This window comes from Passer montanus, unplaced genomic scaffold, assembly GCF_014805655.1.
Source record: "Passer montanus isolate IOZ18808 unplaced genomic scaffold, ASM1480565v1 scaffold32, whole genome shotgun sequence".
Classification (NCBI taxonomy): domain Eukaryota; kingdom Metazoa; phylum Chordata; class Aves; order Passeriformes; family Passeridae; genus Passer; species Passer montanus.
The window spans coordinates 539,625-565,080 of NW_024367930.1; the positions used below are offsets into that span (position 1 = coordinate 539,625).

Sequence of the window (25,456 nt, forward strand, 5' to 3'; positions counted from 1 at the left end):
AGGTTATTATGACCACCTCAAAATGGTGTGCTGAAGTCTGGAATTTATTGTAACTAGAAAACCAGAAGCAAGTTTTGTCCTTGGAGAGATTCTTGGCCCTAGATCAAACCTGTTGAAGGAATGAACAGAAAACCAGAGTGTTTTCCTGTAACCTCCTTAGACTCACTGGATATTTCAAATATAAAATCCCAGCTATCACAGCTGAGCCATTCAGCTTCTTCACAAAACACAGCTATCACTGGACTTTTGAAACCTATTGAGAGAGACCCTGAAAAACAGAAAAAAATTAACTCTCCTCTTCTTCAAGAGGCACAAACCCCCTATTTCTTCAACTGAGATTTAGCAAATTGGGAATGGAGTAGAAACAGATATTGTTTGCATATGAGATAACAAATGTTTAATGAAAAGTAACTGAATTCCTAGGAAAATATAGATATTCCTAAATACTTGCAGCTTCCATGCCTTGGCAAACACAATGGAGCAGATTTATAGAAAACTTACTTTCCACATGAAAAAAGTGGACAAGTGAAAAATGTCACTGTAAGACACAAAACAACACGACGTGAACATGCTGCTGTTCTCAAGGTAGAAAAGGGAAGTTTATTTTCTGACTCCAACATTTATAGAATTCCAAAGGTGACAGTGGATTGGAGAAAGTGCCACCTCTCCAATGACACTGGACAAACTAACAGTCCATCAAATTTCTCCTCTTTCATGAAAGAATGCAAAACAATAAGTTGTTTACAGAAAGAGCATGAGAAAGTTTGCTACAAGAATGCAAACATCAGAAGGCTTAGAAAATCTTAAAAAATCAAAGCAACAGAAAAATTCATATGAGACAGAGATCTTCAGCTGACTGATCGTTAAATACAGACAAGCTCCCTTTCTTACTGGACAGATATTAGCTGGTGGTCAGAGTCGGGATCAGGAAGAGCATCAGAGAGACATGCTGAGCTGGAGTTCAGACCTTTTGGAACTCTAGCCACAACTTAGGTTGAGAACAAGAATTTAGAGGTTGCACCTGTTATGCTATATTCCTTTGGAAAAAGATATATTATTTTAAGTTTAGATTATATAATACAATGTATAAATTATATGGACTTCTTACAAAACTTCAAAAGCACCACAGAAGAAACAGCTTCTTTGGACCAAAGGTTTATTTTTAATGACACAGCACTGGAAAACATAAGTTACAGATGACTTTTTGATACAGGATATATATCTTACTTTAAAAGGTTCTGTGAAGGTATGCTGCATAAATACATATAGTGAAAATATATTGTGTTTATTTTTTTCTCAGAGATTAGTTCTGTTTCTTTTTGAAAATTTATTCAGCCAATTAAATAAAAAAGTATAGATTAGCATCATAACAACTCCCCCCTCCAGGTTATCTCATTGTAACTACTGCAGCTGGAAGAGGAGACCGAGCCATGCCTTCTCAAAGGTTAGCGGCTTTGAACATGATGTTATTCATCATTTAAGAATGAAAATTTCACATTACAAACACAGACATTGTATCATGTTTTGGCAATGGAGTAGTTAGTTTTGCTTTGAACAAAACTGTTTCCTGTAATGCCAGACAATGAAAAACCAATGCATATACTGGATGATACTACACAGCCAAAGAGCTACAATGAAGTTGTGAAAATGCATATAGCCATATGCACTTATATATACACATATAAGCTCTTGTGTATATATATTATGTCCAAAAATAACACTGAAAAAGGTTGCAGTAGTTAACTATCTTTTTAACACATGGAACTTGTAATAGTTTGACCTTATAACTACAGGATAATTAATTAAATCTTCTGCAGTGCAACGGAATACAATACACTTAGTGCAGAGAAGTTATGGTTTTGGTATTGAGGAAGCTAATTTCAGATTTCTTGGGAAAGGATCAAATACAGGATCACCATAGCTCTGACGAAGCACAAACAAACCTGTTGCCACATACTCGTGAACAAATAAGGACATTTCATTTTCATCTGATTTTTTTTTCCCATGTACTGCTTCAGAAATTACAGCTTAACTGTTTGCATTCATGCTCATTTGATATGTTTCAACTACCTTTGTCTCGCACCAGAGTGTAAACCATTAACAGCTTAAACAACAAAAAGGTGGGCTCCTGTGATTCAAAGAGGTTAAAAACCTACTGACTGAGCTTCATACTACATTTGTCTGCCTGAGAGAACTACTCCAGATGGCGTGTGAAGTTCTCTGGGAAAAGTCCTTTATAACTATTTGCATCTCTGTACTGAAGCCACTCGGATTCCTTAATGCCAGTCAACCAGCCAGCCTCCTGCAAAGAAAAAGACAGTCTCTTAAATTTCATGTCTCCCATTCCTCACTAAGAGCTTCAGACTTGAAGGTGTTTCAGAATAACGTGGCTAAAGGATTTGGTGTTTTGGTTAAAAAGCTGCCTCTAATTTTGCACAGACCATTTTCTCTGTTCTACCAGACTACTAATTTTGTTAGACCAAGTGACTGCAAGCACATGATACAGCCTTTAGCCCATCTAGGTGGGGGAAGAATAGTTCTGAATCCTAATTTTTTTATCTCATTCATGTATCAACACTCCGAAGAAGGAACAGTTCTTGCTGTCTCAGGAATTACTATCTCTAGAAAAAATGTAATTGTTTTTCACAAAACTCCTGGAAACCTAAACAAGGACTTGACAAGCAAAATATCAACAAATCACCAGCTGTCCAAGCAAACAAAAGAGAGACTTCTTATTGGAAAGTACTGGATTCTCTCAAGTGTAATAAATTCTACCTAGAATAAAATAATTTGGTATTTTTAAAAATGACCAATCTACTCTCATCTCACTAAGAAACTCTGTATCTTTTTCCTTTAAAGAAAAGGAACTGAAGCAAAGCCATGGCAAACAGAACTTCTAATGTTGTCATATTATTATTGTTACAGACAGTACATATGCAGATAGAACAGCTTGAACAGATCATCACATACACCATCAAATCATGATTGTGGGGTGGCTGTGTGTGCTGGTGGGGGCTCTCTGCCCCCAAATAAGCATCACTACAGCAAATCCAGCTTATCTGTGACATTGACTGGGTACGTTTAAGTGAGGCATGTGGAATATCTAAGAGACAGAGGAACTGCAGCTCTTTAGCACAGGCACTATAGACTGTAGAAAGGAATACACAGATTTACTGGACAACAACACAAGTCTAATGGAAAAAGCCACTGGGTGGGACTAGTTTGCTTCAAATGAAGGTTGATGTTACCAGGTGTATTGGAATTACAGCTTTAGACAGGTCATTTTTGAAGGAGAATAAAGAATAACAAAGATAAGCTTTTATAAAAATCAACAAAGTACCAGGGAAAAGACAAAAGTATTGAGCTTTATGGTGATGTTAAACATGAAGGGGAAATATGTAATGCACAATAAATATATGAAAAGAATGGCTTCAGAAACATGAATACATAAAGGTTTATTTTCTCCATCACTGCACACAATTTACTTCAATTAATGCTAATGGGAATTTCAGTGCACACTAGAAGAAGATTTACACTTAATGGATTCACCAAGCGTTACCATGTATTTAACATCTAATATCCTAGCAAAAAACAGACTAAAGTCGACACAGATTTACTGGACAACAACTTCAACACAAGTCTAATGGAAAAAGCCACTGGGTGGGACTAGTTTGCTTCAAATGAAGGTTGATGTTACCAGGTGTATTGGAATTACAGCTTTAGACAGGTCATTTTTGAAGGAGAATAAAGAATAACAAAGATAAGCTTTTATAAAAATCAACAAAGTACCAGGGAAAAGACAAAAGTATTGAGCTTTATGGTGATGTTAAACATGAAGGGGAAATATGTAATGCACAATAAATATATGAAAAGAATGGCTTCAGAAACATGAATACATAAAGGTTTATTTTCTCCATCACTGCACACAATTTACTTCAATTAATGCTAATGGGAATTTCAGTGCACACTAGAAGAAGATTTACACTTAATGGATTCACCAAGCGTTACCATGTATTTAACATCTAATATCCTAGCAAAAAACAGACTAAAGTCAGAGAGCATATTTTGTTATCCTTACAGTAGTGTCCTATTCTGCAAATACTGACAGTGAAATCAATTGAACTGCCCATGAGGTAAGACAGCATAATCTGAGTAGGGATAATAGATTTCATTCCAATAAAAAGAGTTATGTACTTGATGTAGTGTAAATATTTTGTTCTGAAATAAGTAAAAAAAAAACCACTCACAAAAGCCAAGAATTCATATCTTGAATTAAAGAAAGCACAGCTGAGAGGACTGATAATTACCTAACTCCAAACACCATCAACCAGTAAAACAATTTCAAACACAGTTCTCAGGGCTCATATATGCTTAGGGCAATAGTATTTAGGTCTATTTTAAGAGATATTCTTCTTTCAGAGCAGTGCTCTTGGCTACCTGATCAGGCAGGATCCAATTCCCCACTTCTTAACCCCCAAATCAACTCGGAGACTTCTTACCAACACTACAGGTACTAACAGATGTAGTATGTCTATACCTTTAGGCTATAGGACACCACAATTTGTGTGCATTCTCAGTGCTCTCTGTGGGTGAATTTGCATTATTTCTACAAATCACACATAAAAACTGAACATTTAGGGAGCATGTAATAAATTCTACTGGAATGTTGACAAGATGATACAGAACAATGTAACACAGTTTGTAGGTCATCCTCTGCATGAAATCTTTATGTACCTGTGTGTCAGTATAAAATACAACGTAGCACAAAAAAGCCCTAAAAATATGCCCTAAAAAATACATGCTAATAACATGTATCTGTGACTTCAGATACAGTCAACTGTGCCATTTAGTCTCAAATGAAACTACATACAAAGGCTTAAGTAAAATCTTTGTGTTTTCTTACGGTAACATAATTTTGAATACACATTCCCATTAAATACAACCTGTAATAAAAAAAGTTGAGGCAAAGAAAAATGTCAACAAAAGCAAGAACCACGTTTTTACCTGATCAGCTGTGGTCTCAGAAGGAATCACTAGCACAATATCTCCTCGTTTTAAATTGAGCTCATCACTGTTAGCTGCCTCGAAATCATGTAGAACTTCGACCTAAAGAAAAAAAAAACATACATACAGATGTGATCGAAATGAAGACATTTTCTCAACAAAATTACCTGTTGAATTTGTCTTTATGCAAACATAGACAAGTACATTCAAATTATCACAGAATCATAGAATGCTAACAGGTTGTAATGGACCTTAACGATCATCTAGTCCCAACCTCCCCTGCCATGGGCAGAGACACTTTCCCCTACACCAGGTTGTTCAAGGCCTTATCCAACCTGGCTTTGAACACTGCCAGGGCTGGGACATTCACAACCTTCCTGGGCAGTCTGTTCCACTGTCTCACCACCCTCCCAGCAAAAATTTCTTCCTAATACCTAATCCAAATTTTCCCTCTTTCAATTTGTACCCATTACTCCTTGTCCTACAAGGAACTACAGTTCCTGATGAAAAGTCCCTCTCCAGCTTCCCTATAGGTCCCCTTCAGATACTAGAAGGTTGCCATGTGGTCTGCATGCAACCTTCTCTTCTCCAGGCTGAACAGCCCCAGTTTTCTCAGCCTGTGTTCAAGGTGGCTCTGTTCCAGTCCTCTTATTAACCTTGCCCCTCCTCTGGATTTGTTCCAACAATTCCATGTCCTTCTTATGCTGGGGACACCAGAATTGTATGCAGCACTCCAGGTGGGATCTCACAATAATAGGACCACTTCCTTTGATCTGGCACAAATTGATAATAAAGGCATTGCTTCATGTCAGTTTTTTATGCATTTCCTCAGAAGCAGGGACAACCTAAGGATAGTTTCCTTTCCTGAGACTATCAGAAGAAACTTAAGACCCTTCTCCAAGATTACAAGATCTCAAGAACAGATGATAATGCAACACTCCATAAGCCCTGTCTCTTGGACAAGGTCTGCCACTGTCATTTTCCCATGTAAGGAACTTCCTTCCATTTCCCATTATCATTACGAGATCTGTGAGAGGGGTGGGAGGATTTTACAAATGAAATTGAGAAATATTTTTTAGGAGCTTTATATTCTCTCATTCTCTTGTTGTGGCCATTGTTGTCTTACTCTTCTTGTGAATATCTATAAAAATTTGAGTCAGATATATAGTACTATTGCAATAGATGATCAAAGAGGTGAGTAATGGGAACCCTACCTAATGATTGCCTCAGAAGGAACTCCCACTTACCAGCAGATGGGTATGCCAAAAATATCTGCCTTTCAAAGGGGTGAGCATTCAAACACTGGCAAGATCAGCATGCCATTGTAAACAGACCATTTTAAGTAAATGGTTTTATCTCCTTAAAAGACAGCTAGTCTAATTTTCTCAACGCACAGACAGCTCCACAATAACTCTGCAATTATGAAAGACAGTGGCATTGGGAACCAGATTGAAAGCACATATTCTGCTTCTCCTTCTCTATGTCTGACCCTAGGGAGTGGGATGAAAAGCAAAAGATTAACTACGTCAGCATGTTTGAGTTGCATGATAGTGTTTCCTTTACCCTACTGTTATCCACAAAGTTTGCAGAAAATATTGAGCAATGAGAATAGACCAAAAAGAATGGCATACTTAGAGAGTGCTATGGGACTAATTAGTCTGAACTATGCAAATTATAGTAGGAAGCATGTAAAGTTCATCCATCCTCAAGGAGCTTTTCTGCTGCTCAGTGATTCTAAATGAAAAGTATTTTCAAAGAACCTTGTGAACCAGGAAACCCTGGGGGTTTTGCCAGCCAAGGAAAGAACTTCTCTTATGCCTCATTAAATTTTTCTGTTTGATTACTCTAATAGTTTATATTATTACTGAAGTTACTGAATGACATTTTGGCTTCATTACAATTATTTGTGGCCATGGGTTTCAATAGAGTCAGTACTTCCACTACGGATTTTCAGGCCAGAAAAAAAGCAATTTTTAAAATGATCATAGAATCATCGAATGAATTGGTTTTGCAAGGGACATTAGAGATCAAATATATTGTTAGCATATCAGATATATAATAAGCATATATCAACAATATTCCTGATTAAGGAAAGACCTATGTAGCAGTGCAGTTTTATTCCATATATTAATTTTCAGCAGTCATTTGGTGAGATTCAAGTGTTCTTGTACTTCAATGAGTCTTACAGCTACATAAGGATATGCACAGCAACAAGCATGCAGAAAATGTATCTTCTCACACTTTATTTAATGAAGCAACAACACAATATTACACTTGTAGTTGCATGTATTTGTGTGTGCATGTGCCTGATAAACTAAGTATCCTTTGCCCTCAACAAATCATGGCACTACCTGTGCAGACAAGACACATCCACAGGAAGCTAGGGATATCTAAAAGAAGAATGGAGAAGCAGACCTTATAGAGGAAACCAGGTGGCATTGCTGAAGCTGCATCTTCTGCTGGAACAGGCTGATCCTGAGAAAGTGCAGCCTGGATTTCTTCAGCAGGTTTCTGATCATTTCCAGATTGGGAAGTTTCATTGAGAGAAGTGTCAATGACCTGAGCACCCATCTCTGCTGCGGCATCTTTGGACTCATTCATGATGACTTCGTGTTCTCCGTTCCCCTCGTTGTTTGATGCTGGATCTATTACTACTGAAGGGATGCTGACCTTTTCCTGGAGGAAAAAAACCATAAAACAACCCCCCCACAGAAAAGAAATACAAAACTATTTAGTACTTTATTTCAAGCAGGAAAACACTATCGTTTGTTTATTGCATAAGGCATATATGGGGATGAGAATTTGTTTTTTTCTCTACCATGAATTCTTAAGACACAAAACAGTATTTGTGCAAGAATGTCAAGGAATAATCCCCTACCTGTTATCACTGCTCCCCTTAGTCCTCCTAAACCTAAATACACATTATTGCACTAAATGATAAAAATATGTAAATACACATTATTGCACTAAATAATAAAAAATCTTTGTAGGTAGCTTGGGCTTCATTTTCAGCATTCCTGAAAATTGTTTGACCTTTTTCCTTCACTCCGCTCTTTAGTTTCAGCAGGTTTGAGTAAAGCCAGTAGTTCCAGTAGTCACTGTACTGTTTTTATTTGGAAATTGAAGTCAGCAGGATAATAGTGATAGAAGGTGATGAAAGAAGGAAATATGACCTATTTCTTTGACTGAAGAGATCTCTCCTGATTTAAAACAATGTAACTGGGAACAGAGAAAGCAAAAAATCTAAGTAGCATCTGACTAATCATGAATCCCAGTAAAAAAGCATTTAACAAAACTTCTTGTAGCATCCAACCTGAAAAAAAAAACATGTTCATAGATCCTCTTCCAAACCATCTTATCCTGGAGCACAGATGAAATAGAATATGCTATGAAATCAGGTGGTAACTGGCTGCCCAGCTACAGGGTCTGCTCTAGCAGATGTTTGCCAGCTCCTTAGAGGTTGCAGAGGAAAAGGCAGCAGGCCAGATATGGATACCTGGCTTGACCACCATGACTTACAGGAAACAAAGTAATGCTATTGAGAGGACATAATGCCATGATATGAGAAAAATTGTTTCTCTATCTATTTCTCCAGAAAGCCCAGTCATTTTATGTGATAAATGTTATCTCTACAGAGGAGCACAGAGAGACAAGAAGTGGGGGATAGCCCAAACAATATGCTGTTTATGCTGCTCACAGGGCCATGAGAGGGACATCAAGTCCCATCTCCACCAGCCTAGGGGAGTACAGAGACACAAAGGCAGGCACAACCCAAAGTAAGGACTTAGAAGAAAGGATACCCTGTGTGCGACCTTCCTAGAGCCATTCCAGGAGAACATCAATCTTGCTACTGGTTGAACCTGGGGGCACAGAACTGCAGAAACCTTACCTCTCTTGGGCTGCTTAATCTGTCCTGATTCCCCTAACACACTCTCCTATGCACTGACATGAGTTACCTGAGACATATCAGCCTCCTTTTCTTCTCCCTGAGGTTTGTCACCTTCGGCAACATCCTCCTGCTTAGTGGTGGCAGCTCCTCCTGCCACAGCTGCACTGTCTTCTGATGCCGCAGTCCCCTCACCAAAAGATACCACCTAAAAACAACAGAGAGACTTACAAATCAGGTCATGTCAGGAGATGTAAATACATTCTATGCCTGGGTAAGTATCAGAAAAAAATTAACCACAAAGATATATAGTTATGTCAGCATAAAAAGATACCTAAAAGCCTATTCAGTCTGGCTGTAATGAATAATTTCTGATCAGTCTGTGTTGAGAAGTTAATGCATGATTTATTCCAACTCATGCAAAGTGCATAGAAAAGTACCTGCCTACTACTATATCAATGTTTAATCCTTCATCCAGCAGAAACTTTTACTTGTTGTTGTGTGTAACTCAAAAGTTATTGTATTCCCTATCTATCTGCTCCCCAAATTGTTACTGTCTCTTTAAGACCCTGCAGCTGGAAAAACTGGGGCAGGACACTATCTGGGGCATTGTTACAGTCCGCTCTAGCAGGCAGGTTGTCTCCCTCTTGCTCTGTGGTTTTTGCTGTGCTAGCTGCTTGGTCTTTGCTTAAGCAGAGGCTTCTCCCTTTTTTGGGTTCTCTTTTTGTATTTTTGTCTTCTTCCTTGTCTTGGAGAGACTGAAGCTGGAGCCTTTAAACTGCCTTGGGATGAATTCCACAGGTGCCTATCTGCAGTCGAGGAATCACGTCGACAGTAGCGGAGCAGCCCTGGCTCTGGCCCAGGCTGCTGTGAGTGTCTCCGGCCAAACTGCTTTGCCTGGTCCTGCCTGCCCTGCTGTCTCCTGCTGTGAGGAGAGCACTGACCCCAAAGGGGCTGTCAGGTCTTCATTCACCACTGGAATTGCTCCCTGAACTCCTATCTTCCTGGGAGGGACTGGACGCCATCTTGTCCCTTTGTCTTTCCCACGCAGTCGCCCATCGGGCGCTATCTCAGGAAAGGGTATTTGCTGGCATTTTGGATCTCTCTTTGTTCTCACTGGTTCATAAGATTTAGCTATTTTGTATCTAGCAGTTATTTATTGTTAGCTTTTGCCTGTTGCTGTTTAATTTATTAGTAAACTGTTATTTTTCACTTGTAACTATCTACTTGTATTCATTCCTTAGTGGCGGAAAGGGACTGGTTGAACCTATAAAAGGAGGTAACTCACTCCCCAGTGCTCTCCTTTTAAACTGGCTTAAACCAAGACGCTTGTAATTCATGCATCCCCCCAACACTTGCATTGCTCTATACTGCTTACAGTAGCATATTGGGTATATACTTACAATGGATTAATCTTAAGGTTTGGACTGCTGAAGGTAATTGACAAAACTCATTGTTTTAATCTAATTAACTTCAAGACAGAATTTTTACCTTACAGCAGATGGCTCAAGGATAAAGAAAAAACACTGAAGGAAAACTCTTTTCGAGGTACTAATGTCAAGCCACTGTTAGCAGTAATCTCTCTGATCTCCAGTGAATAGTCTGATGCTATTTATTTCCTCAGTTTTATTTTTCCCCTGTGGATAAAGCTAACTTCACTTCCTGAACTCAGCAACTATTCAAGGGAACTGTTCAGGCATTGTTTTTTAGCAACATTAAATATTCACCACTACTCCTATTTGCTGCTATTAATTGATGTGATAAAGAAATCCTCCTGGAATCTATGAAGACACAAAATATTGTATGGATTTACAGAAATCACTGGGGAACTTTAATTTAAATTGAAACTGCTGCTGCTGAAGTATGCTCTATTGTAAGAGGAAATAACATCAAGAGAGAAGGTCAGATGTTGATTTTTCTCCTACAAGACATGCAAGTCTGCCACTCATATAGTATTACCAATTTTAGCAGTCTTGATCCAAGAAGATACACAAATAAATGATGAATGTTAAAGTCCTGGAAGAGGCTAGTAGGAAAGAGTGGGAATAGAGTGTACATCAGATTGATTTGACATCATGCATTTCTAAGAGCATGATGCCGAAACTGGTCTTGCTCTCTATTCTGATAAAGATCAACAACTTCTTTTCTGCTTATTGGATTTCTATGGATTTCTGCTCTATGGATTTCTATTTTATTTTACTAAGGAGGAGAATACTAATTTACCGAATCGGCTCACAAATGAGCCCCACAGTGAAAGAGTGACACTCTCACAGCATGCAGTCATGAGTCACTAAATGTATACCACAGTTCACAATCACAGTAGTTTTTCTTGTGTCTTAGAGTACGAAACCATTAAAAGCTAGATGATTTTAAAAAGCTTTTATAAAAAGGTATATGAGGTAGCACAGAATGAACCTCTCTACCAGCCTCAAATATCTGATTAGTACAGAAGAGACAAAAAAAAGGCAGGAGGTTGAATTCATAACAAGCTGTGTTGAACCACATTCTTGCAGATACAGCTACTTGTATTACCTTCTTTCACACTGAAAACCAATCCTACAAATCTCTTAGGCAGTCTAATAGTACTCCAAATTAGCTATCTCTAGCTGTCCGATTTTTAAATTACTGACATTTGGACAGCTGTCCCATTACACCAAGCACACAGGGGTGACTAGTGCACCACAACACAAGGGCAAAAGAAAGGATCATCCAGTATAATGAGGGGTGTGATAGAACCACTCAACTGTTTTAATTGCACAGATGTGAATTTTTCTTTAGTGAGGATGCAGCTTATCCACACAGTTGTACTCTCATTAACATTACTGTCAGATCAACACAATGCCACAGATTCAGCAGTAGCAATAATGAGCCCAGGAAGAGAAGGGGTACCAAGCCTGTTGCTGGGGTCTGCCAGAGAAGCTCCCTCAGATACACTCGTGTTCCAGAGGTGAAGTTCTTGCTCCATGGCTGGATTTAGAACAGGAATGGGTAATTTTTATGACAGTTGGTTATAATCACAGCTAAGAGAAACCAATCATCAAGCTTTAGGGAATCCATCAGTTGCAAAGTCTTGGAAAATTCTGAAGTAGTACTGAATAATTTGTTATGTAAATTACAAAGTATCAAAGGGACCACGCTCCATTAACAGTCAAATACTGGCTTAGCAAATACCTTAATCACTTATGGCAGCTCCTCTGCATACAGTAATACTGTTTTAAACAGCTGTTTTAAACAGAACACGGGCAAAATTACTCTAGAGAGATCTCTAGAGATAAGAGAGTGAAGTAGTACTAGAATAAAGGGGGAAGATTTCAAAGACTTAGCCTTGCTGCTAGCACAAACGTGAGGCATTTCTTGCATACTTCTTGAACCAGACTTGTTGGGAGTGACAAGGCAATGCTTGAGGAACAACACAACACTCTCTTTCACTGACTCCACACCAAGCCAGGCTTGAATTACCACTCCCACTCTGCACTTTCTCCCAATGCAATTCCACTGGCTTTCATGTGGATGTGGCAGTGTTGGTGAGAAATACAGCACCAGTGAATCCCGAATTCACTTCCAAGTGACGCTGGTATGCCCTACAGCCACAGACATATCCTTGGCTCATGCAGACCTAATGCAGTTTTACAGCAGGACAATGAACCTAAACCTGGACAGCTGAACTTAGCATGTTCTGAAACCAGTTCATTACCTTTTTGTACACATCATGGCAACAAAATGAGTAACTACAAAAAAAACAGGTCGCTAACACCTTGAGACACAAATCCTGAGTGATGAATAACTAGGAGTTATTTCCCAGTTCCTATTTCTATTCCTGACTTTAATATGCAGCCAATCCTCTTGTGCTACCCTCTGTGCACGTTTGAACACATTGTAGTTTCACAGTAGTATACAAGGATTCAGAGTAAGTACTTTTATCACCCCTAAAGAAATATAAGCAATATGCAATCATTCAAGTCCACATATGCACAGCCTAAAGTATGTCACTGAGCTTTTAATTTGCTTTGTAATTTGATTTTAACTGTATCTAATAATGCCAGACTATGCTTTACCAAACCAACTGATAACATGATTATTTCCAAGTAGATGTTTTAGCACAGGGCATATTGTGCTAGGAAAAATTAATGATTAATCATAGGGTTTTTTTAATAAAGAAATTTACAGAAAGGCTAGGCAAACAAATATACAGAAATTTGTAGAAGCTACTGGGAATCTATGCAGCATATTTCCAAATGTCAATAGAAACAGTATTAGCTTTAGCCATGGAGCTGCTTTGTTTGCTGCCCTGAAATATTTATCACTCTATATTGCTACAACAGGCAGCTTCTAAGATAAATCCTGCATTGAATGAGAGGTGGGTGATATGTTAGAATATATGCCATGGGTGTAGATATATCTGTGCAGTGTTAGACTTAGATACCACAGCTAGGTAACAGTTGCATGGTATTGGCCTGCCTATTGATGACAGGCAAATGACAAATTTTTTGTCATGGTTGAAAATATTAAAGCACAACCATACTCAAGTCTATTCATATGTACCTCGCTTTCCTTCTCGGCAACTCCAGTTGTCTCCTTATCTCCTGCCTCGACATTCTCCTGTATAAAAAGGAAATCGATCATCACCTTACACATGCTGAAGCAATAGCTGCAGAGAAATTGGTATTTATCAAGCTAATGGAAGCATGACATGTATGGGATGCAATGAAATGAATGGCTAAATGAGCTAATATATACTATCAAGCAGAAAGATACTGCCCCCTATAGTCTGAAACAGAAGTATTTATGTGCTAAAACAAACCCTTTACATATGTTATCATCATTATATCATGGAACTGTTAAGGACAATTTGAGTTTTACTACTACTATTCTTGTAACAGCAGCAGCTTTGAAGAACTGTTTAGTAAGGAACCTTGGAGTTTCCACCAAACTCAAATTTCTCCCACCGGTGACTCAAACTGTTTCCATTATCACCTGCTGCTGCTCCTGTAATTCACCAGGGCCTCAGTGTAAACTTCATAAAATACTACTTCCACTTGTGTTGGACTGCAGCTCATTTAAAGGGGCTATTCAAAAGAAGTGGATCACAAACTTTGGGGGTTTTTTTTGTTTTGTTTTGTTAGGGGTTTTTTTTTGTTTGTTTGTTTGTTTGTTTTTTCAGAATCTCCTTACTTTTTCAGAATCGTCCATATTCAGTGGTACATGCAGCAGGTGCCCGACATAAAAAAAATTAGACATCAGTGGTTTTCCAAATCTGACAACCCATTTAGGAGTTCAAACGACTGAATGCACTGACCAGTAACAAGCTCCTCCCAAACAGTACTTGTTACTTGTTAACAGCACCAGGTCCTTTTCTACAAAAGGTCAACAGTCAAAACCACTAAAATTCAGGTTTGGTGTGGAATAGTTGGAAGGGCTTTTTTAGCTGTTCAGGTTTGACTCTCTGCAGACATGGCTATTTCTAAAGACACTCTGCTAAGCAATACCAAGTCAAAGCCCCATTAGGGAAATAAATTTTGCTAATGAATTTTGACACAGCCAGGTCAGATTTTTCTGCAGAGCTGTACGGGTGAGGAGAAATTATGCAAGCATACTTTGGGGCACAGTATATTGGAGAGTCTGCTTTGGCAGTCAGAAGCCAGGAAACCTCACATACTCAGGTTCCAGCTACCTGCCTTCACACACAACTGTCAGGCCAAAATTCCTTGAAGTTTCAGCTCAAATGGTTGCATATTTCTTTTTTTAAAAAAAGAATGGTGAGTTACATGCAAACTTCGTATCACTCCTTTTTCTACTCTAACCTAGCATTGCTTGCAGTCAGTCATAAGCCCCAAACATGCCCAGATGCCAGGGCAGGGCAGCTGCTGACAGTAGTGCTGGCAAAGAAACCGCTTACAGCCTTATCACTGTTAAAATTGCAGTGTTATATAACCTTTTAAAAATGATTAATTCCTTTTTTTCTTAAGTTGCCAAGCCTCTGCTATGTGGTCTTCAATTTTATAGTAAGTTTGAGGAGGCTGCAGAGGGTCTTAAATAGAAAAAAACAAGTATCAGCAGCAAAATATAAAATATTTCACACTCTAGTAATGTATGAATGCACAGAGCCACCCAGAGAAATATTTTTTTTCCTAGAACAGAGCAAACTGCTGCCCATAAAAGTATTATGTCCAACTGCAAATCACTACACAGATGACTTCCCTAATTGTACTATTAAAAATTGTTGAATTTCTGCCAGCAGCTGTATTTACAATTCGCCTTCAGAAATTAGTATTATCTTGCACTTCAAAGTCAGGAACATGTTGGCCTTTTTCATTTTCTTAGTAATTCCCTGGCAATATTCTCTGGTAAGAATCCCATCAGCCCAGCTTTGGGTTTCTTTGCAGAATGATTTAATATATGCATATGCATATTTTTAAACAATAACTATTGTCTTATTAACTAAAACCACAAATTTGGTTGGAAAGGTGAAAGTAAGGAGAGCTTCTTTTATCTCCCAAAGATTAAACTTTCCTGAAGCTAATTTGACTATTGTGTACTAGTAAATTTAGTAGCATTTTGCTTTTCTGATTAGCTGAAAGTTGGGATTTTGTGGATAATGGAGTTTGAAAAGAGAGGCACAATAAACTATCACTTTTAGAGCATGAAACCCTAGGGAAAAGGATGACTGGAATAACATTAGGGAACTAGAACCCTGGTTCCAGAGAGAAAAATCTGCTTCTGGAGACTTCAACTATTCTACAACAGTTCTCCCCTGTAAAAGCCAGCCATATATTTTTAATGGCTTTATGTTCCCACTTTTTAACCTGCACTTAGCTTCACGCTCAGAATCCAGGCACAGCTGACTGCTCTTCTGTATCTAAACATTGTATTGCTCTCCCAAACTACACATGCCACCATTTGGGCACTGCGAATAGTACCTAAGTGGGACTGAACCTTAATTTATTGAACCTATGCTTGGTTGCAGGCTGTTCCCTGGCCTCTGCTGTACTCACTCTGTCTGCAAAGAGCTTATCAGGAGGTAGCTTCACGTGTGCTTATATAATCTGAAAAGCACAGCATTCAGCTGAGCATCTGACTGCTTTAATGGGAGAACATCACAGTCCAGGCAGGCATCAGACCCAAAGCACTGAGAAGCTTTTTCCAAACTGCTAAGTGCAGTGGAAGTAGAAAAGATGGTCTTCAAGCACTATGTCTCACATGCAGGAAAAGAAAAAGGGAAATGGCAACATTTCATAAGCATTCACTTTATCATGATGTCCTCACGACATCTTTGCTTGAATGTGAAAAATTGATGTGGTGAGAGGGGCAGTATTTGAAAAAGAAAGAAGCCAGTGGTTAAGGCAATATATCCTTCAGATTATCCTTTGGATTTATAGCTGCCTTTGGAGATGCTTTAGAAACAGAAAAACAGCTCTTTCTGTGTGGAGAATTCCATGCATAAGCTGTTTACCGTGTAAACTTTTCTTTTGTTGGCACACATGGTCATTCTCTCCCTTTAATTATCATTTCATCGCCTCCCCAAAAAGGATCAACTGTTGAGGGCTACTAATAAAAATGTTATTTGTTCTATGGCACTGGAGATGTGAAGGACCAAGACAAAGATATGCAGAGATCCTAGGCAACAATTCTGATAAGCTCTTCTAATGAAGTTTTGCCAATCTTGATCAGGCAGACTATGAAACACCAAGTAACTGAATCCAAAATGCCCAGACAGTAGTACCCTATCCCCTGGACCGTTCTATCCATAATTTAAATGAACATCCTACCAGAAAATTTACTGTGAAGTTCCTATAATGAGGGATCTATGCCATAAATTTTTTGGGTTAACTGAATGTGACTGGAAATTTACCACAGAAAAACTCAACTGAGGGCTGGCTGTCACTCAAAACTGGAAGCAATTAAACTCAATAAAAAATTCCCAATTAAAATTTTACAATTCTACTTTTAAAGAAAACTGTCATTCATAAAGCAAATGAATGTAGAAGTGCTGCTGGGAAATGACATGTTTTCATCTTTTGCAATTCAGTGTACTTTTCCTTATCTTTGAACATATTTGTCATTAATCCTAATCTTCAAAACCCTTCTTTGCAACGAAAAGGTTCTTGGAAAATCCCCTCTGAAATAACAGCCTTTCATAAACAAATGCAGCCACTGCATTTCAGGCATTTTCAAAACCAGCACTTTGGGTTTTTTTCCCAAATTAATAACGACAACATGATTTTGAATTTGCAACAAAACACCAAGAACAAACCTAATCAAAACTGTTTAACTTCTATTTAATGCCTATGCTCCTCCTCTTGGATTGCTCTTAAATTGTCTGTCTCTTGCATTGTTTATCTCTGCCTCTCTTCCAATAGCTCTGCACTCCTGTGATTCAGCCAGAGCAGCTAATAACAGACCATGGACCCAGAACTCCTCAGTAGCAAAATGGATGAACTGAAAAGGTCATGCCAGCCAGCAAGCAAATGCACGATACTGCAGAGAGAGACTGTTTAATTAGTTCTGAAGATGTGCAACAGGCTTCAGAGCATTGCCTTGTCTTAGTGCAGGACAAAAATGGGGAACTTCTTTTACAGTTTTTTTTTCAAAATAAAACCACTTTTCTGGCTTCATTAATATCTGTTTTTCCACATTATTCCCTGCCATGCACTCATGGAAAGAGAAGAGCTCCAGATCAATGACCAATTTTCCACTCCTTCTCTCTCCACCTTCCCTCCCACTTTCTTTACTCCAAACCATCACATTTACATGAAGCATTTTTATCAACAGTCTGACAAAACAATGTGCCTTAGATAGGTAATTGCTTTTTTTAACAATGTGAACTGAAAACACATAGAAGGGGTGGTCTACACAAACCATGAAGCTTGCTTCATCTAGTTATGTTAGTAGAAGGGGATGATCCTGAAATAATTTCCTTCAGTGTGAATCATGGAACCAAGCAAAAGTGAATTAAAATATGAAACAAATACTCAAAATTCATGCAAGTGTAATCAGAACTAAACCTAAATGTAGTTCTGGGGAAGACACTGTGACTGTTTCCCTCCATAGGTCCAATGCTGCTACGCATCCCCAGAGAATGGGTAAGGCTGGACAGAGCCAGGTATTAGCTGCCCTTTCCCCCAAAGTCCTGCAGAACAGCCCATCTAGTCCTGCCCAACCTTCCTCACACAATAAATTATTTTTTCTCTGTTAGGAAGAGCTCAGCAGCTTGATATCTGATAATTAGATATCTATCCATGCTCTCTGGTGCCACATTTACAGGTGCATGTACAGATATTTCCACTTTCTTCAGCTAATTTGCATCTACATTAGCTTACTATTGATATCCATATGGCAGTGTATCAAGCGCTTACTGAAAACCACCTAATTTTATGGTTATTTGGGTATCATCATCCCTGCTTAGCAGCAGAAGACACACAGGGTCTCTCCAAGCCCAAGTGCAGCTCAGCAAGTTTAAACCTTCTCATCTAATAACATGTATAACACCAAACTATGCTTGATAGACAAAGAGCACAGTTATGTATCTTCCACCAGCTTCTGTGGCAGAGAAATGGACACACAAAACAACCCCTTTTTTCCATCCAGTTTTTCAGTAGTAATCTTCATATTCTACCAGCAACTCAGTAGAGCCTCCAAACATGTTACTGTCTTCAGGAAAGCCTGAAAGATGTCAGACTACAAAAACAGAAGCAGTTTTCCTCCAGGGTTTCTTAGCCTGTGAGTATCATCCACCACCAAGACCTTCTGACACTAGCGTGTACGAGAGGCACTTCAGTTGGATAAAAAGAATATGCACTGAGATACCTGTATAAAAAGGGATGCTAGTCAGCAGGAAAACTCCATGCCTACTGTCTAAGACCACCTCTTAATTTACAGTGATACTGGATGCCTTGCTTTGTTACTCATGCAGAGCTGTAATTTCTTCTTCATCTCCTGAATTCTGACCTGTAAAAAGTCTCCCAGCTGGTGTTCGGCGTCCTCTCTTTGGCTCAGAACTGGCTTCTAAAACTGTGAGCCTTGTAGACATACTACAATAACTTTTTAATGGAATTTTCCTGCTCTAGTAAGGACCATACAAGATGTACATTAGCCTAGTGCTTGAAATGAAATGAGAAAATTGCTAATAACATAACTTAAAAATGGCATCAATTCTTTCCCATTCTGAAGTTCATCTGGCATCAAACAACTTATGAAACCACAACCACTCAGCCAAACTTGAATCTAAGATGCCCAGTGTAAGATGAATGACATTTTAGGGCTGAAAGGGGCACAAGCTGGAGAGGCATGCTGTGACACAGTAGGCAGCAGAGAAAACCAGCCATGGAGGATGACAGTGGAAAGGATGGCTGAAATGCAGCAAGCACATTCACCATAAAGAAAAAGAGCTCCGATGAGGCCTGGGAGGTGGCATGGAGGACAGATCACTCACCACAGCCTGCTCTGCTGGCTCAGCAGGGACAGCTTCTTTTTCCACAACAGCAGCAACAGCAGGGGTTTCCTCAGCCTTAGGTTCCCCAGGTGGAGTTTCTTCAGCCTCAGTCTTTTGTTATTGATTTTTAAGTAGATAGTGGAAAAATTGTTGAGGAGCATATGATGTTGGGGAGGAAGAGGGAGAAAGGGAACTGTGCCTGGCACAGTGTTGCTTCAGGCTCAGTCCTGCCAGGCTTTGTCCCCAGTAAAAGACAGCATGTAAAGGGCATTTTCATCATCAATGTTCTCTATGTAAAATGAGCCAATCCTACATGCCTCCCTCACAAGGAAAGCTTCCTGAGTTACAGTGAGAGGTAATGAAAGTGGGGGGAAAGCACCCAGTTTGCTCAAAAATGCTCCAGAGACTGCTGGCAAGGCCAGAAATTGAAACTGGCGCCCATGTGTACCAACCCTAGTCTTCAAACATGAGTTCTAAAAATTACCTCTTCCTCCCTGGTTCTGTCTGTTCTCAGACAATATATCCTCCTCCAGTGAGGGTAAGAAGTAATGAAAAGAGACTGAGACTCAAACAGTTTTTATATGCACAAACAATGAGTGATTGAATACTAGCAATGAATTCTAGCAACCACCTCCGTTTTCTTATTAAAATGCATTCTCTCTTGAGCTCTTAATCACCTACAAGGCACTCATTTATCAACCCCCCCATTGGGATTTTCACCCTTTTAAATTCTGGCCTCCACTTGTTTTCCAACAAGAGTATCTATGAAATATCACCAGCTCTGCAACATGTTCAGTCTTGTGGCAAAATAGCTCATGGCAGAAGAGCAATCTCCAATTGAGACATTATTCTGCAAATACATGCACCTAACAAGGGGAGAGCTCCAAGCTGTGTTCAGCATATTTGATATATAAGATGGCTGACTCAACCAGATTATCATAACTCCAATAGAATAATTTTCCACAAACAAATTACTCAGCATAATATAAAGCTCAAAAGCAATTGCTTTCCAGTTGATAACAGGTTGCTGGCTAGAATGTGGTATCTCCTGTGAAGAAGAGACAGCTTCTATGAAGTTATTTAACATCTTAAAGATCTTCTCCTCCTGATATTTTTCAGGGAAAAAAACAAACATAGCCTTTCAATTCTTTGCATATATTCCTTAAGCAGGCTGATTTTTAATGAGAGACGACATCTCTGTAATGACTTACAGAGAAGTCTGCCTATGCAAGACCTTCAGGATTTGGCACAGCATTAAGGAGCATTCACTCCTATATTATACAATACTGTGCGAAAATTTCTCTGAGTAGTGCATTAATGACAGCTCTAGAGAATTCCATAAGAAGAAATAGGACTGAAAAGAGAAACATAAAGTAGATTTATCCCAGGTAATGTGTTTCCTGACATTTAATGCTGGAAGATTCTTTCAGATTTAAAATCACAAGTAACATAAAGCAGACTACATTGATGTGCTTCAAGTCACTTGAAGAGCATACTTCAGATGACTTACATTGCAGCTATGAGTAAAAATACTCTCAAAATATTAACCATTACAAGCACAAATAACACATTAAATAACATTAAATATCTTCCTGCTGCTATAACTATAGCACTCATTCAGCAATGCTGTTGTTCTCATGCTTTTTCCAGGCTAAGCAAAGACTGTAAGAGAAGCTAAGAAACTGCTGGTAGGATCACTTCCAAGAAGATTGTTCCCTCCTTAGAAGTAGACTGTGCCCACATTTGATATGGTGGTGAGTTGATAAAATTACAGCAATGTTGGAGATATGTAACAGCTATCACGTATTATCAGGTCCTTGCTGTACACTGGACCATAGTGAAATAGAAGAAATTCTAGTAATTTCTTAAATGCAATAAATTAACAAACTGTTTGACAACACCTTTATAAAATAAACATACCTTACAATGTTCTGGTTTTCTTTTCTTTTGCTCTGTATTATCCTTGTGAAAGATTGTTTCAGTGAGTATGGATTTACAACTACAATGATTTCACCAGCTCTTCCAAATGGAAGACTTGCATAAGGTGGTGTAATTTAAGGGATAGAAAACAAGAACAAAAGAAGTGAAAATATCTTTGCAAAAACGAGAAATTGTACCCTTTTTGACAAGACATTTTAAAAGGAACTAAAAGCCACAACTTACCAAAGGTTCTTCCATATTCTCATTTGATTGCACTGTAAATGCAGAGATTTCCTAGACATAGAAATGGAAACACATGAACACAGAAATGAAAAAATAATACAGAAATGAAAAAATAATGTAAAAATATTTGAAACAGTATATCTGCAGGTCCATCAAAGACCTGATTTTTTAATGGTTTATTCAGGTAAAATCACTAAGTACATTTACATATAATAAGATGGCAAATAAACTGAACGAAAATTATATTTATATTTATTTATATTATCTACTATTAACTTTAAAACATTATCTTTTCAGTTTTAGATTCAATGTTTCTAAACCAACATTTTTCACCTTACTAAAGATAGTGAATACTTGTGATTCATATCCTTCATTAAATACACGTGATTCACAAGGACTTCATTTAAGGTGCAATGCACTTCTAAGTTGTGGAACTCTGAATTCTTTTTGTAGATTACACATTGCTGTGCCTGCAGAGTACGCCATCTGTAAGGTACTTTTTGTCTTGATCATTGGCTTTTATTTGAATAATAACTATAGCAATTACAAATACAAAATTTTACCTGTACTAAGTAGAAAAATGGAGGTGTTTCCCAACATCTTGCTCACTTAGAACCAATTAATTTGCAAAAATATTGCTGGGCCAATTATTTTCCTACCACATATGAGAGAGAAAACACGCATTTTCTCCAGATAAACATTTTGCCTTAATTACCAGATCCTTGTGCTTTGCCCTTCCATCTGGATCCATTACTACACCAAATGTCCTGGAACGGAATGGTTAATCATAGGATGTCTCCTAATCATCTCATTTCCATCCTTGTATAAGTTGGGCCTTTTTGGGTACTTTTAAAATTTGGTGTACAGGGTGTGCTGTGGTTGAGTCAGTCTCTAAAAGAATGCTGGAAAATAATGAGGCCCTAGGTAGTCCCCGTGAAATTTGGGATCTTAATACAGCCCTGGAATCTGAAAGCATAAACATGGTGTGTTTATGTGATGTATCTCTGTGATGCATACCACAGACTCACCATCACCAATACAGCAGATAAACAACTTAGGTTAAACTTTGAGAGCAAAATGTATCTTAAGTTAAAATGAAGAAAAAAAAAACAAAACTTACTACAGATTTACACAAAGAGTTACTGAAAATAGGTGAAACTGAAAATGTGCTTAACAGGATTTTGGAATTGTGAGAAAAGTAATCCACAAAAGAGCACAATAAAACAGCTAGACTAACAATTTTAGGAGAAAATAGCTGTCCCACTAAGGTAGTCAGATTTTTTGCTTTAGACTTAGTCAGGCCAAGAGTCCTAAGGCTATTAGAATCTTTCTAGCAACATCTAAGAATTTCTGACAACAGATGAGGTCTGGATTTGAGACAGTATGATGTTTCAATGCAGCTTGTCTGTAAAACAGATTTCCTGAATTTGTATAGCCAGTTCTAGTGCCTTCCTAATAGCACAGAAAAAAATTACCTCAAAACCTGTTTATTTCTTACCTGTGCAAATCCATTAAATGCTATGGTGGATGCCTAAGTAGAAGTGAAGATCAGAACAAATTATCATTTGTTTACTAAATCTGATCATGAGTTAAAACATTTTCATTTGCAAAATAAAAATGTAAGGCCAGACATAAAAAAAAGGAACAAAAAAGAAAAAAACAGAGAAAAAAATAAAATTAAGGGTAAGGCAGCAAGAAATTTTTATAACAGTGGTATTTGATAACAGACATCACAGGCTTAACAAAAATGACAAAAAGAAAAGGAAGAGTACCTTAAGTATTTTTAAAAAACAATAATTAAAAAAAAAGGCCAGGTGCATTTAAAGATCTACAGATAAAACACAAAAGCTGCCAGACAAAATGCTTCTTCACAGTTCAATGCTTCATTCACCATTTTGAAATGTTTTTTTTTTCAGCCTGCTTGAAGGGCTGAAGGGTACCACACCATGAAGAGTTGCATGGCAATTTTTCAAAAAAAGAATAACATGGACTTAGGAATGGTAGTAGGAAACACACAAATGGAATGTTTTTAAACAACAAGCATATGCATGGCCTAGGGAACTCTTTGTCTAGACTATGCTACACACTGGGGTAGGTACCTCTTCTTTATCAGCCTCAATTTCCTGGTACAACAATCCATATCTCCGGTTAGCAATTTCATCTTCAGATAAATCTGAGTTGTTGGTCTCATTGTCTTTAGGACTAGTTGAACTCTCGGTGCTAGCATTTCTGGAATTTCCCATTTGAAACAGAGACAAGGGTCTAGCTATCTCCTTGCTCAGTCCAGGATTGCTCATGCTTGCCTGCTCCCCAGGCAAACCTTGTTTTACTAGTGTCTCCTGAATTATGTGGCCTGTGCTTGCACCTACTTCCCCCCAGCTGCTATCAGTAGCTCCTATGTCTTCTGTAGACCATTTATTACTAATGCCTAACCAAACATTTTCCATGTTACCTTCCTCTGAGTTTTGATCCTTGGGGAAAAAGGGCCAATTATCCAGTCCATTGGCTTGGCTATCTGACCAAACTGAAAAACCCCAGGAATCATTAGTAACTGTTGGATCCCAGTTTGCCAGCCAGGGCTCTGTTTCCAAGGCTTCAGGGACACCACTGCTAATCACTTCAGTGACTGCTGTTGCTGTCCTACTTGTCACTTGGTCATCTGCATTATCTAGGCAAGGATTATCACAGCTTGCGCGAGCAGCATCAGCCTCCTTGGGCAGCAATGCCCACTGTTTTTCAGCAGCAGCTTGACCTTTAGAACCAGTACTACCATTTGGGAGGTGACTGATGCTGTTACCTTCAGTTCCTTTACCAGACTCTTCTGCACTGAATAATTCAGCATCACATAGATCACTTCCAGTATCTGGAGGGTACTTGCCTGTGTGGTCTAGGTCAACATGTGCCCTCATGTTTATATGCTCCATGGATGTACTCTGTCCAGTACCACTGTCAGTTTGATCTAAGGCCTCCTCTAATGTATTTCCATGGTCCTCATCCCAGATACCAAGGACTCTCTCAGGTTCAGAGCCAGTGCCTTCTATAGTTTTACAGTCGTACGCCCCTATTTTGTCCCCACATTCCAGCCCTGTGCTCAACGGTGGTATTTCTCTAGCCATCTCCTCAATGACATTGACCTGTTTTAATTCTTCTTCTGTAGAGTCTTCTAGGTTAGCATCACTAGCTCTCCCAGTATCCCCATAATTATCTTCAAACTCACGTAAATTTTCTACTTCTGTGCTGGCCAAAATTTCAAGATCTGATTTTGCTAAACCGTTATGAAATTCTGCCTCACTGTTTCCTTTGGTTTCACAACCTTGCTCTTCCAGTTTCTCTGTACCTTCTACCTCCTTGTAGTTAGCTCCAGTCTCTACCTTTTCACTTGGCTTGACACCTGCCCACTCGTCTTCCTCATGCTCTTCCTCTGCCTTTTGCACATCACATGGGAGTGGTTCATCCAACAAGCTATCAGTCCCCAGGATGGGTGCCCCAAAATTGGTTACGTTCTCTAAAGGCTGATTGGTCACCACATCTTTCCACACGACACTTTTGGCATCCAACTGGTCCTCCAGTGAAGTCCTCTGGTTTTCGCTTACAGAAGCTGGCCCTGGTGCAGCATCCTCCTGCTCACCTACTGCAGGCCAAACATTAGCAGGCAGAGTACCAGTAGATTCGCTTGAGGTTTGCTCTGCCCTGGGGAAAAGCAAAGAACTGCCTGCAGTAATTTCCTGGCTGACAGTGGGTGTGCTAACATCTAGGCCCCAGCTGAGTGAACCCAGATCAGTTTGAGATCTGTTAGTATCTTCTGATGACCCACTGTTTGGGGTTTCCTCCATGATCAGGTTACACAGGGAAAGACTTTTTGAAGAATCAGGCTTTAAGCAGGCAGAAAAGCAAAGAAAAAACACAAGATGAAAAAGATAAAGGCGGACTTGATGAGAAAACACAACATTTATATTTTACAAGAGCAATTTTAA

The 25,456-nt window shown here is 38.8% G+C and overlaps 1 protein-coding gene across 4 annotated transcripts in view; it reads right to left on the bottom strand.

Moving 5' to 3' along the window:
* Window positions 1–1,139: 1,139 nt before the first annotated feature.
* The window catches only part of AMPH (amphiphysin), a 123,463-nt gene continuing 99,146 nt past the window's right edge, over window positions 1,140–25,456 (bottom strand). Inside the window, exons 15-22 of one of the 4 annotated variants that reach the window (XM_039715120.1) lie at window positions 22,981–23,013; window positions 21,483–21,533; window positions 19,320–19,430; window positions 13,433–13,489; window positions 8,961–9,098; window positions 7,420–7,680; window positions 5,005–5,106; window positions 1,140–2,302 (exon numbers count right to left, since the gene is read on the bottom strand). In XM_039715120.1, the coding sequence (XP_039571054.1) occupies window positions 2,195–2,302; window positions 5,005–5,106; window positions 7,420–7,680; window positions 8,961–9,098; window positions 13,433–13,489; window positions 19,320–19,430; window positions 21,483–21,533; window positions 22,981–23,013 (861 nt within the window). In that variant the 3' untranslated portion in view covers window positions 1,140–2,194. Of the gene's footprint in view, window positions 2,303–5,004; window positions 5,107–7,419; window positions 7,681–8,960; window positions 9,099–13,432; window positions 13,490–19,319; window positions 19,431–21,482; window positions 21,534–22,980; window positions 23,014–23,090; window positions 25,355–25,456 lie in introns of those variants that run through there. The other 3 variants (XM_039715121.1, XM_039715122.1, XM_039715119.1) reach the window with 3 other exon arrangements.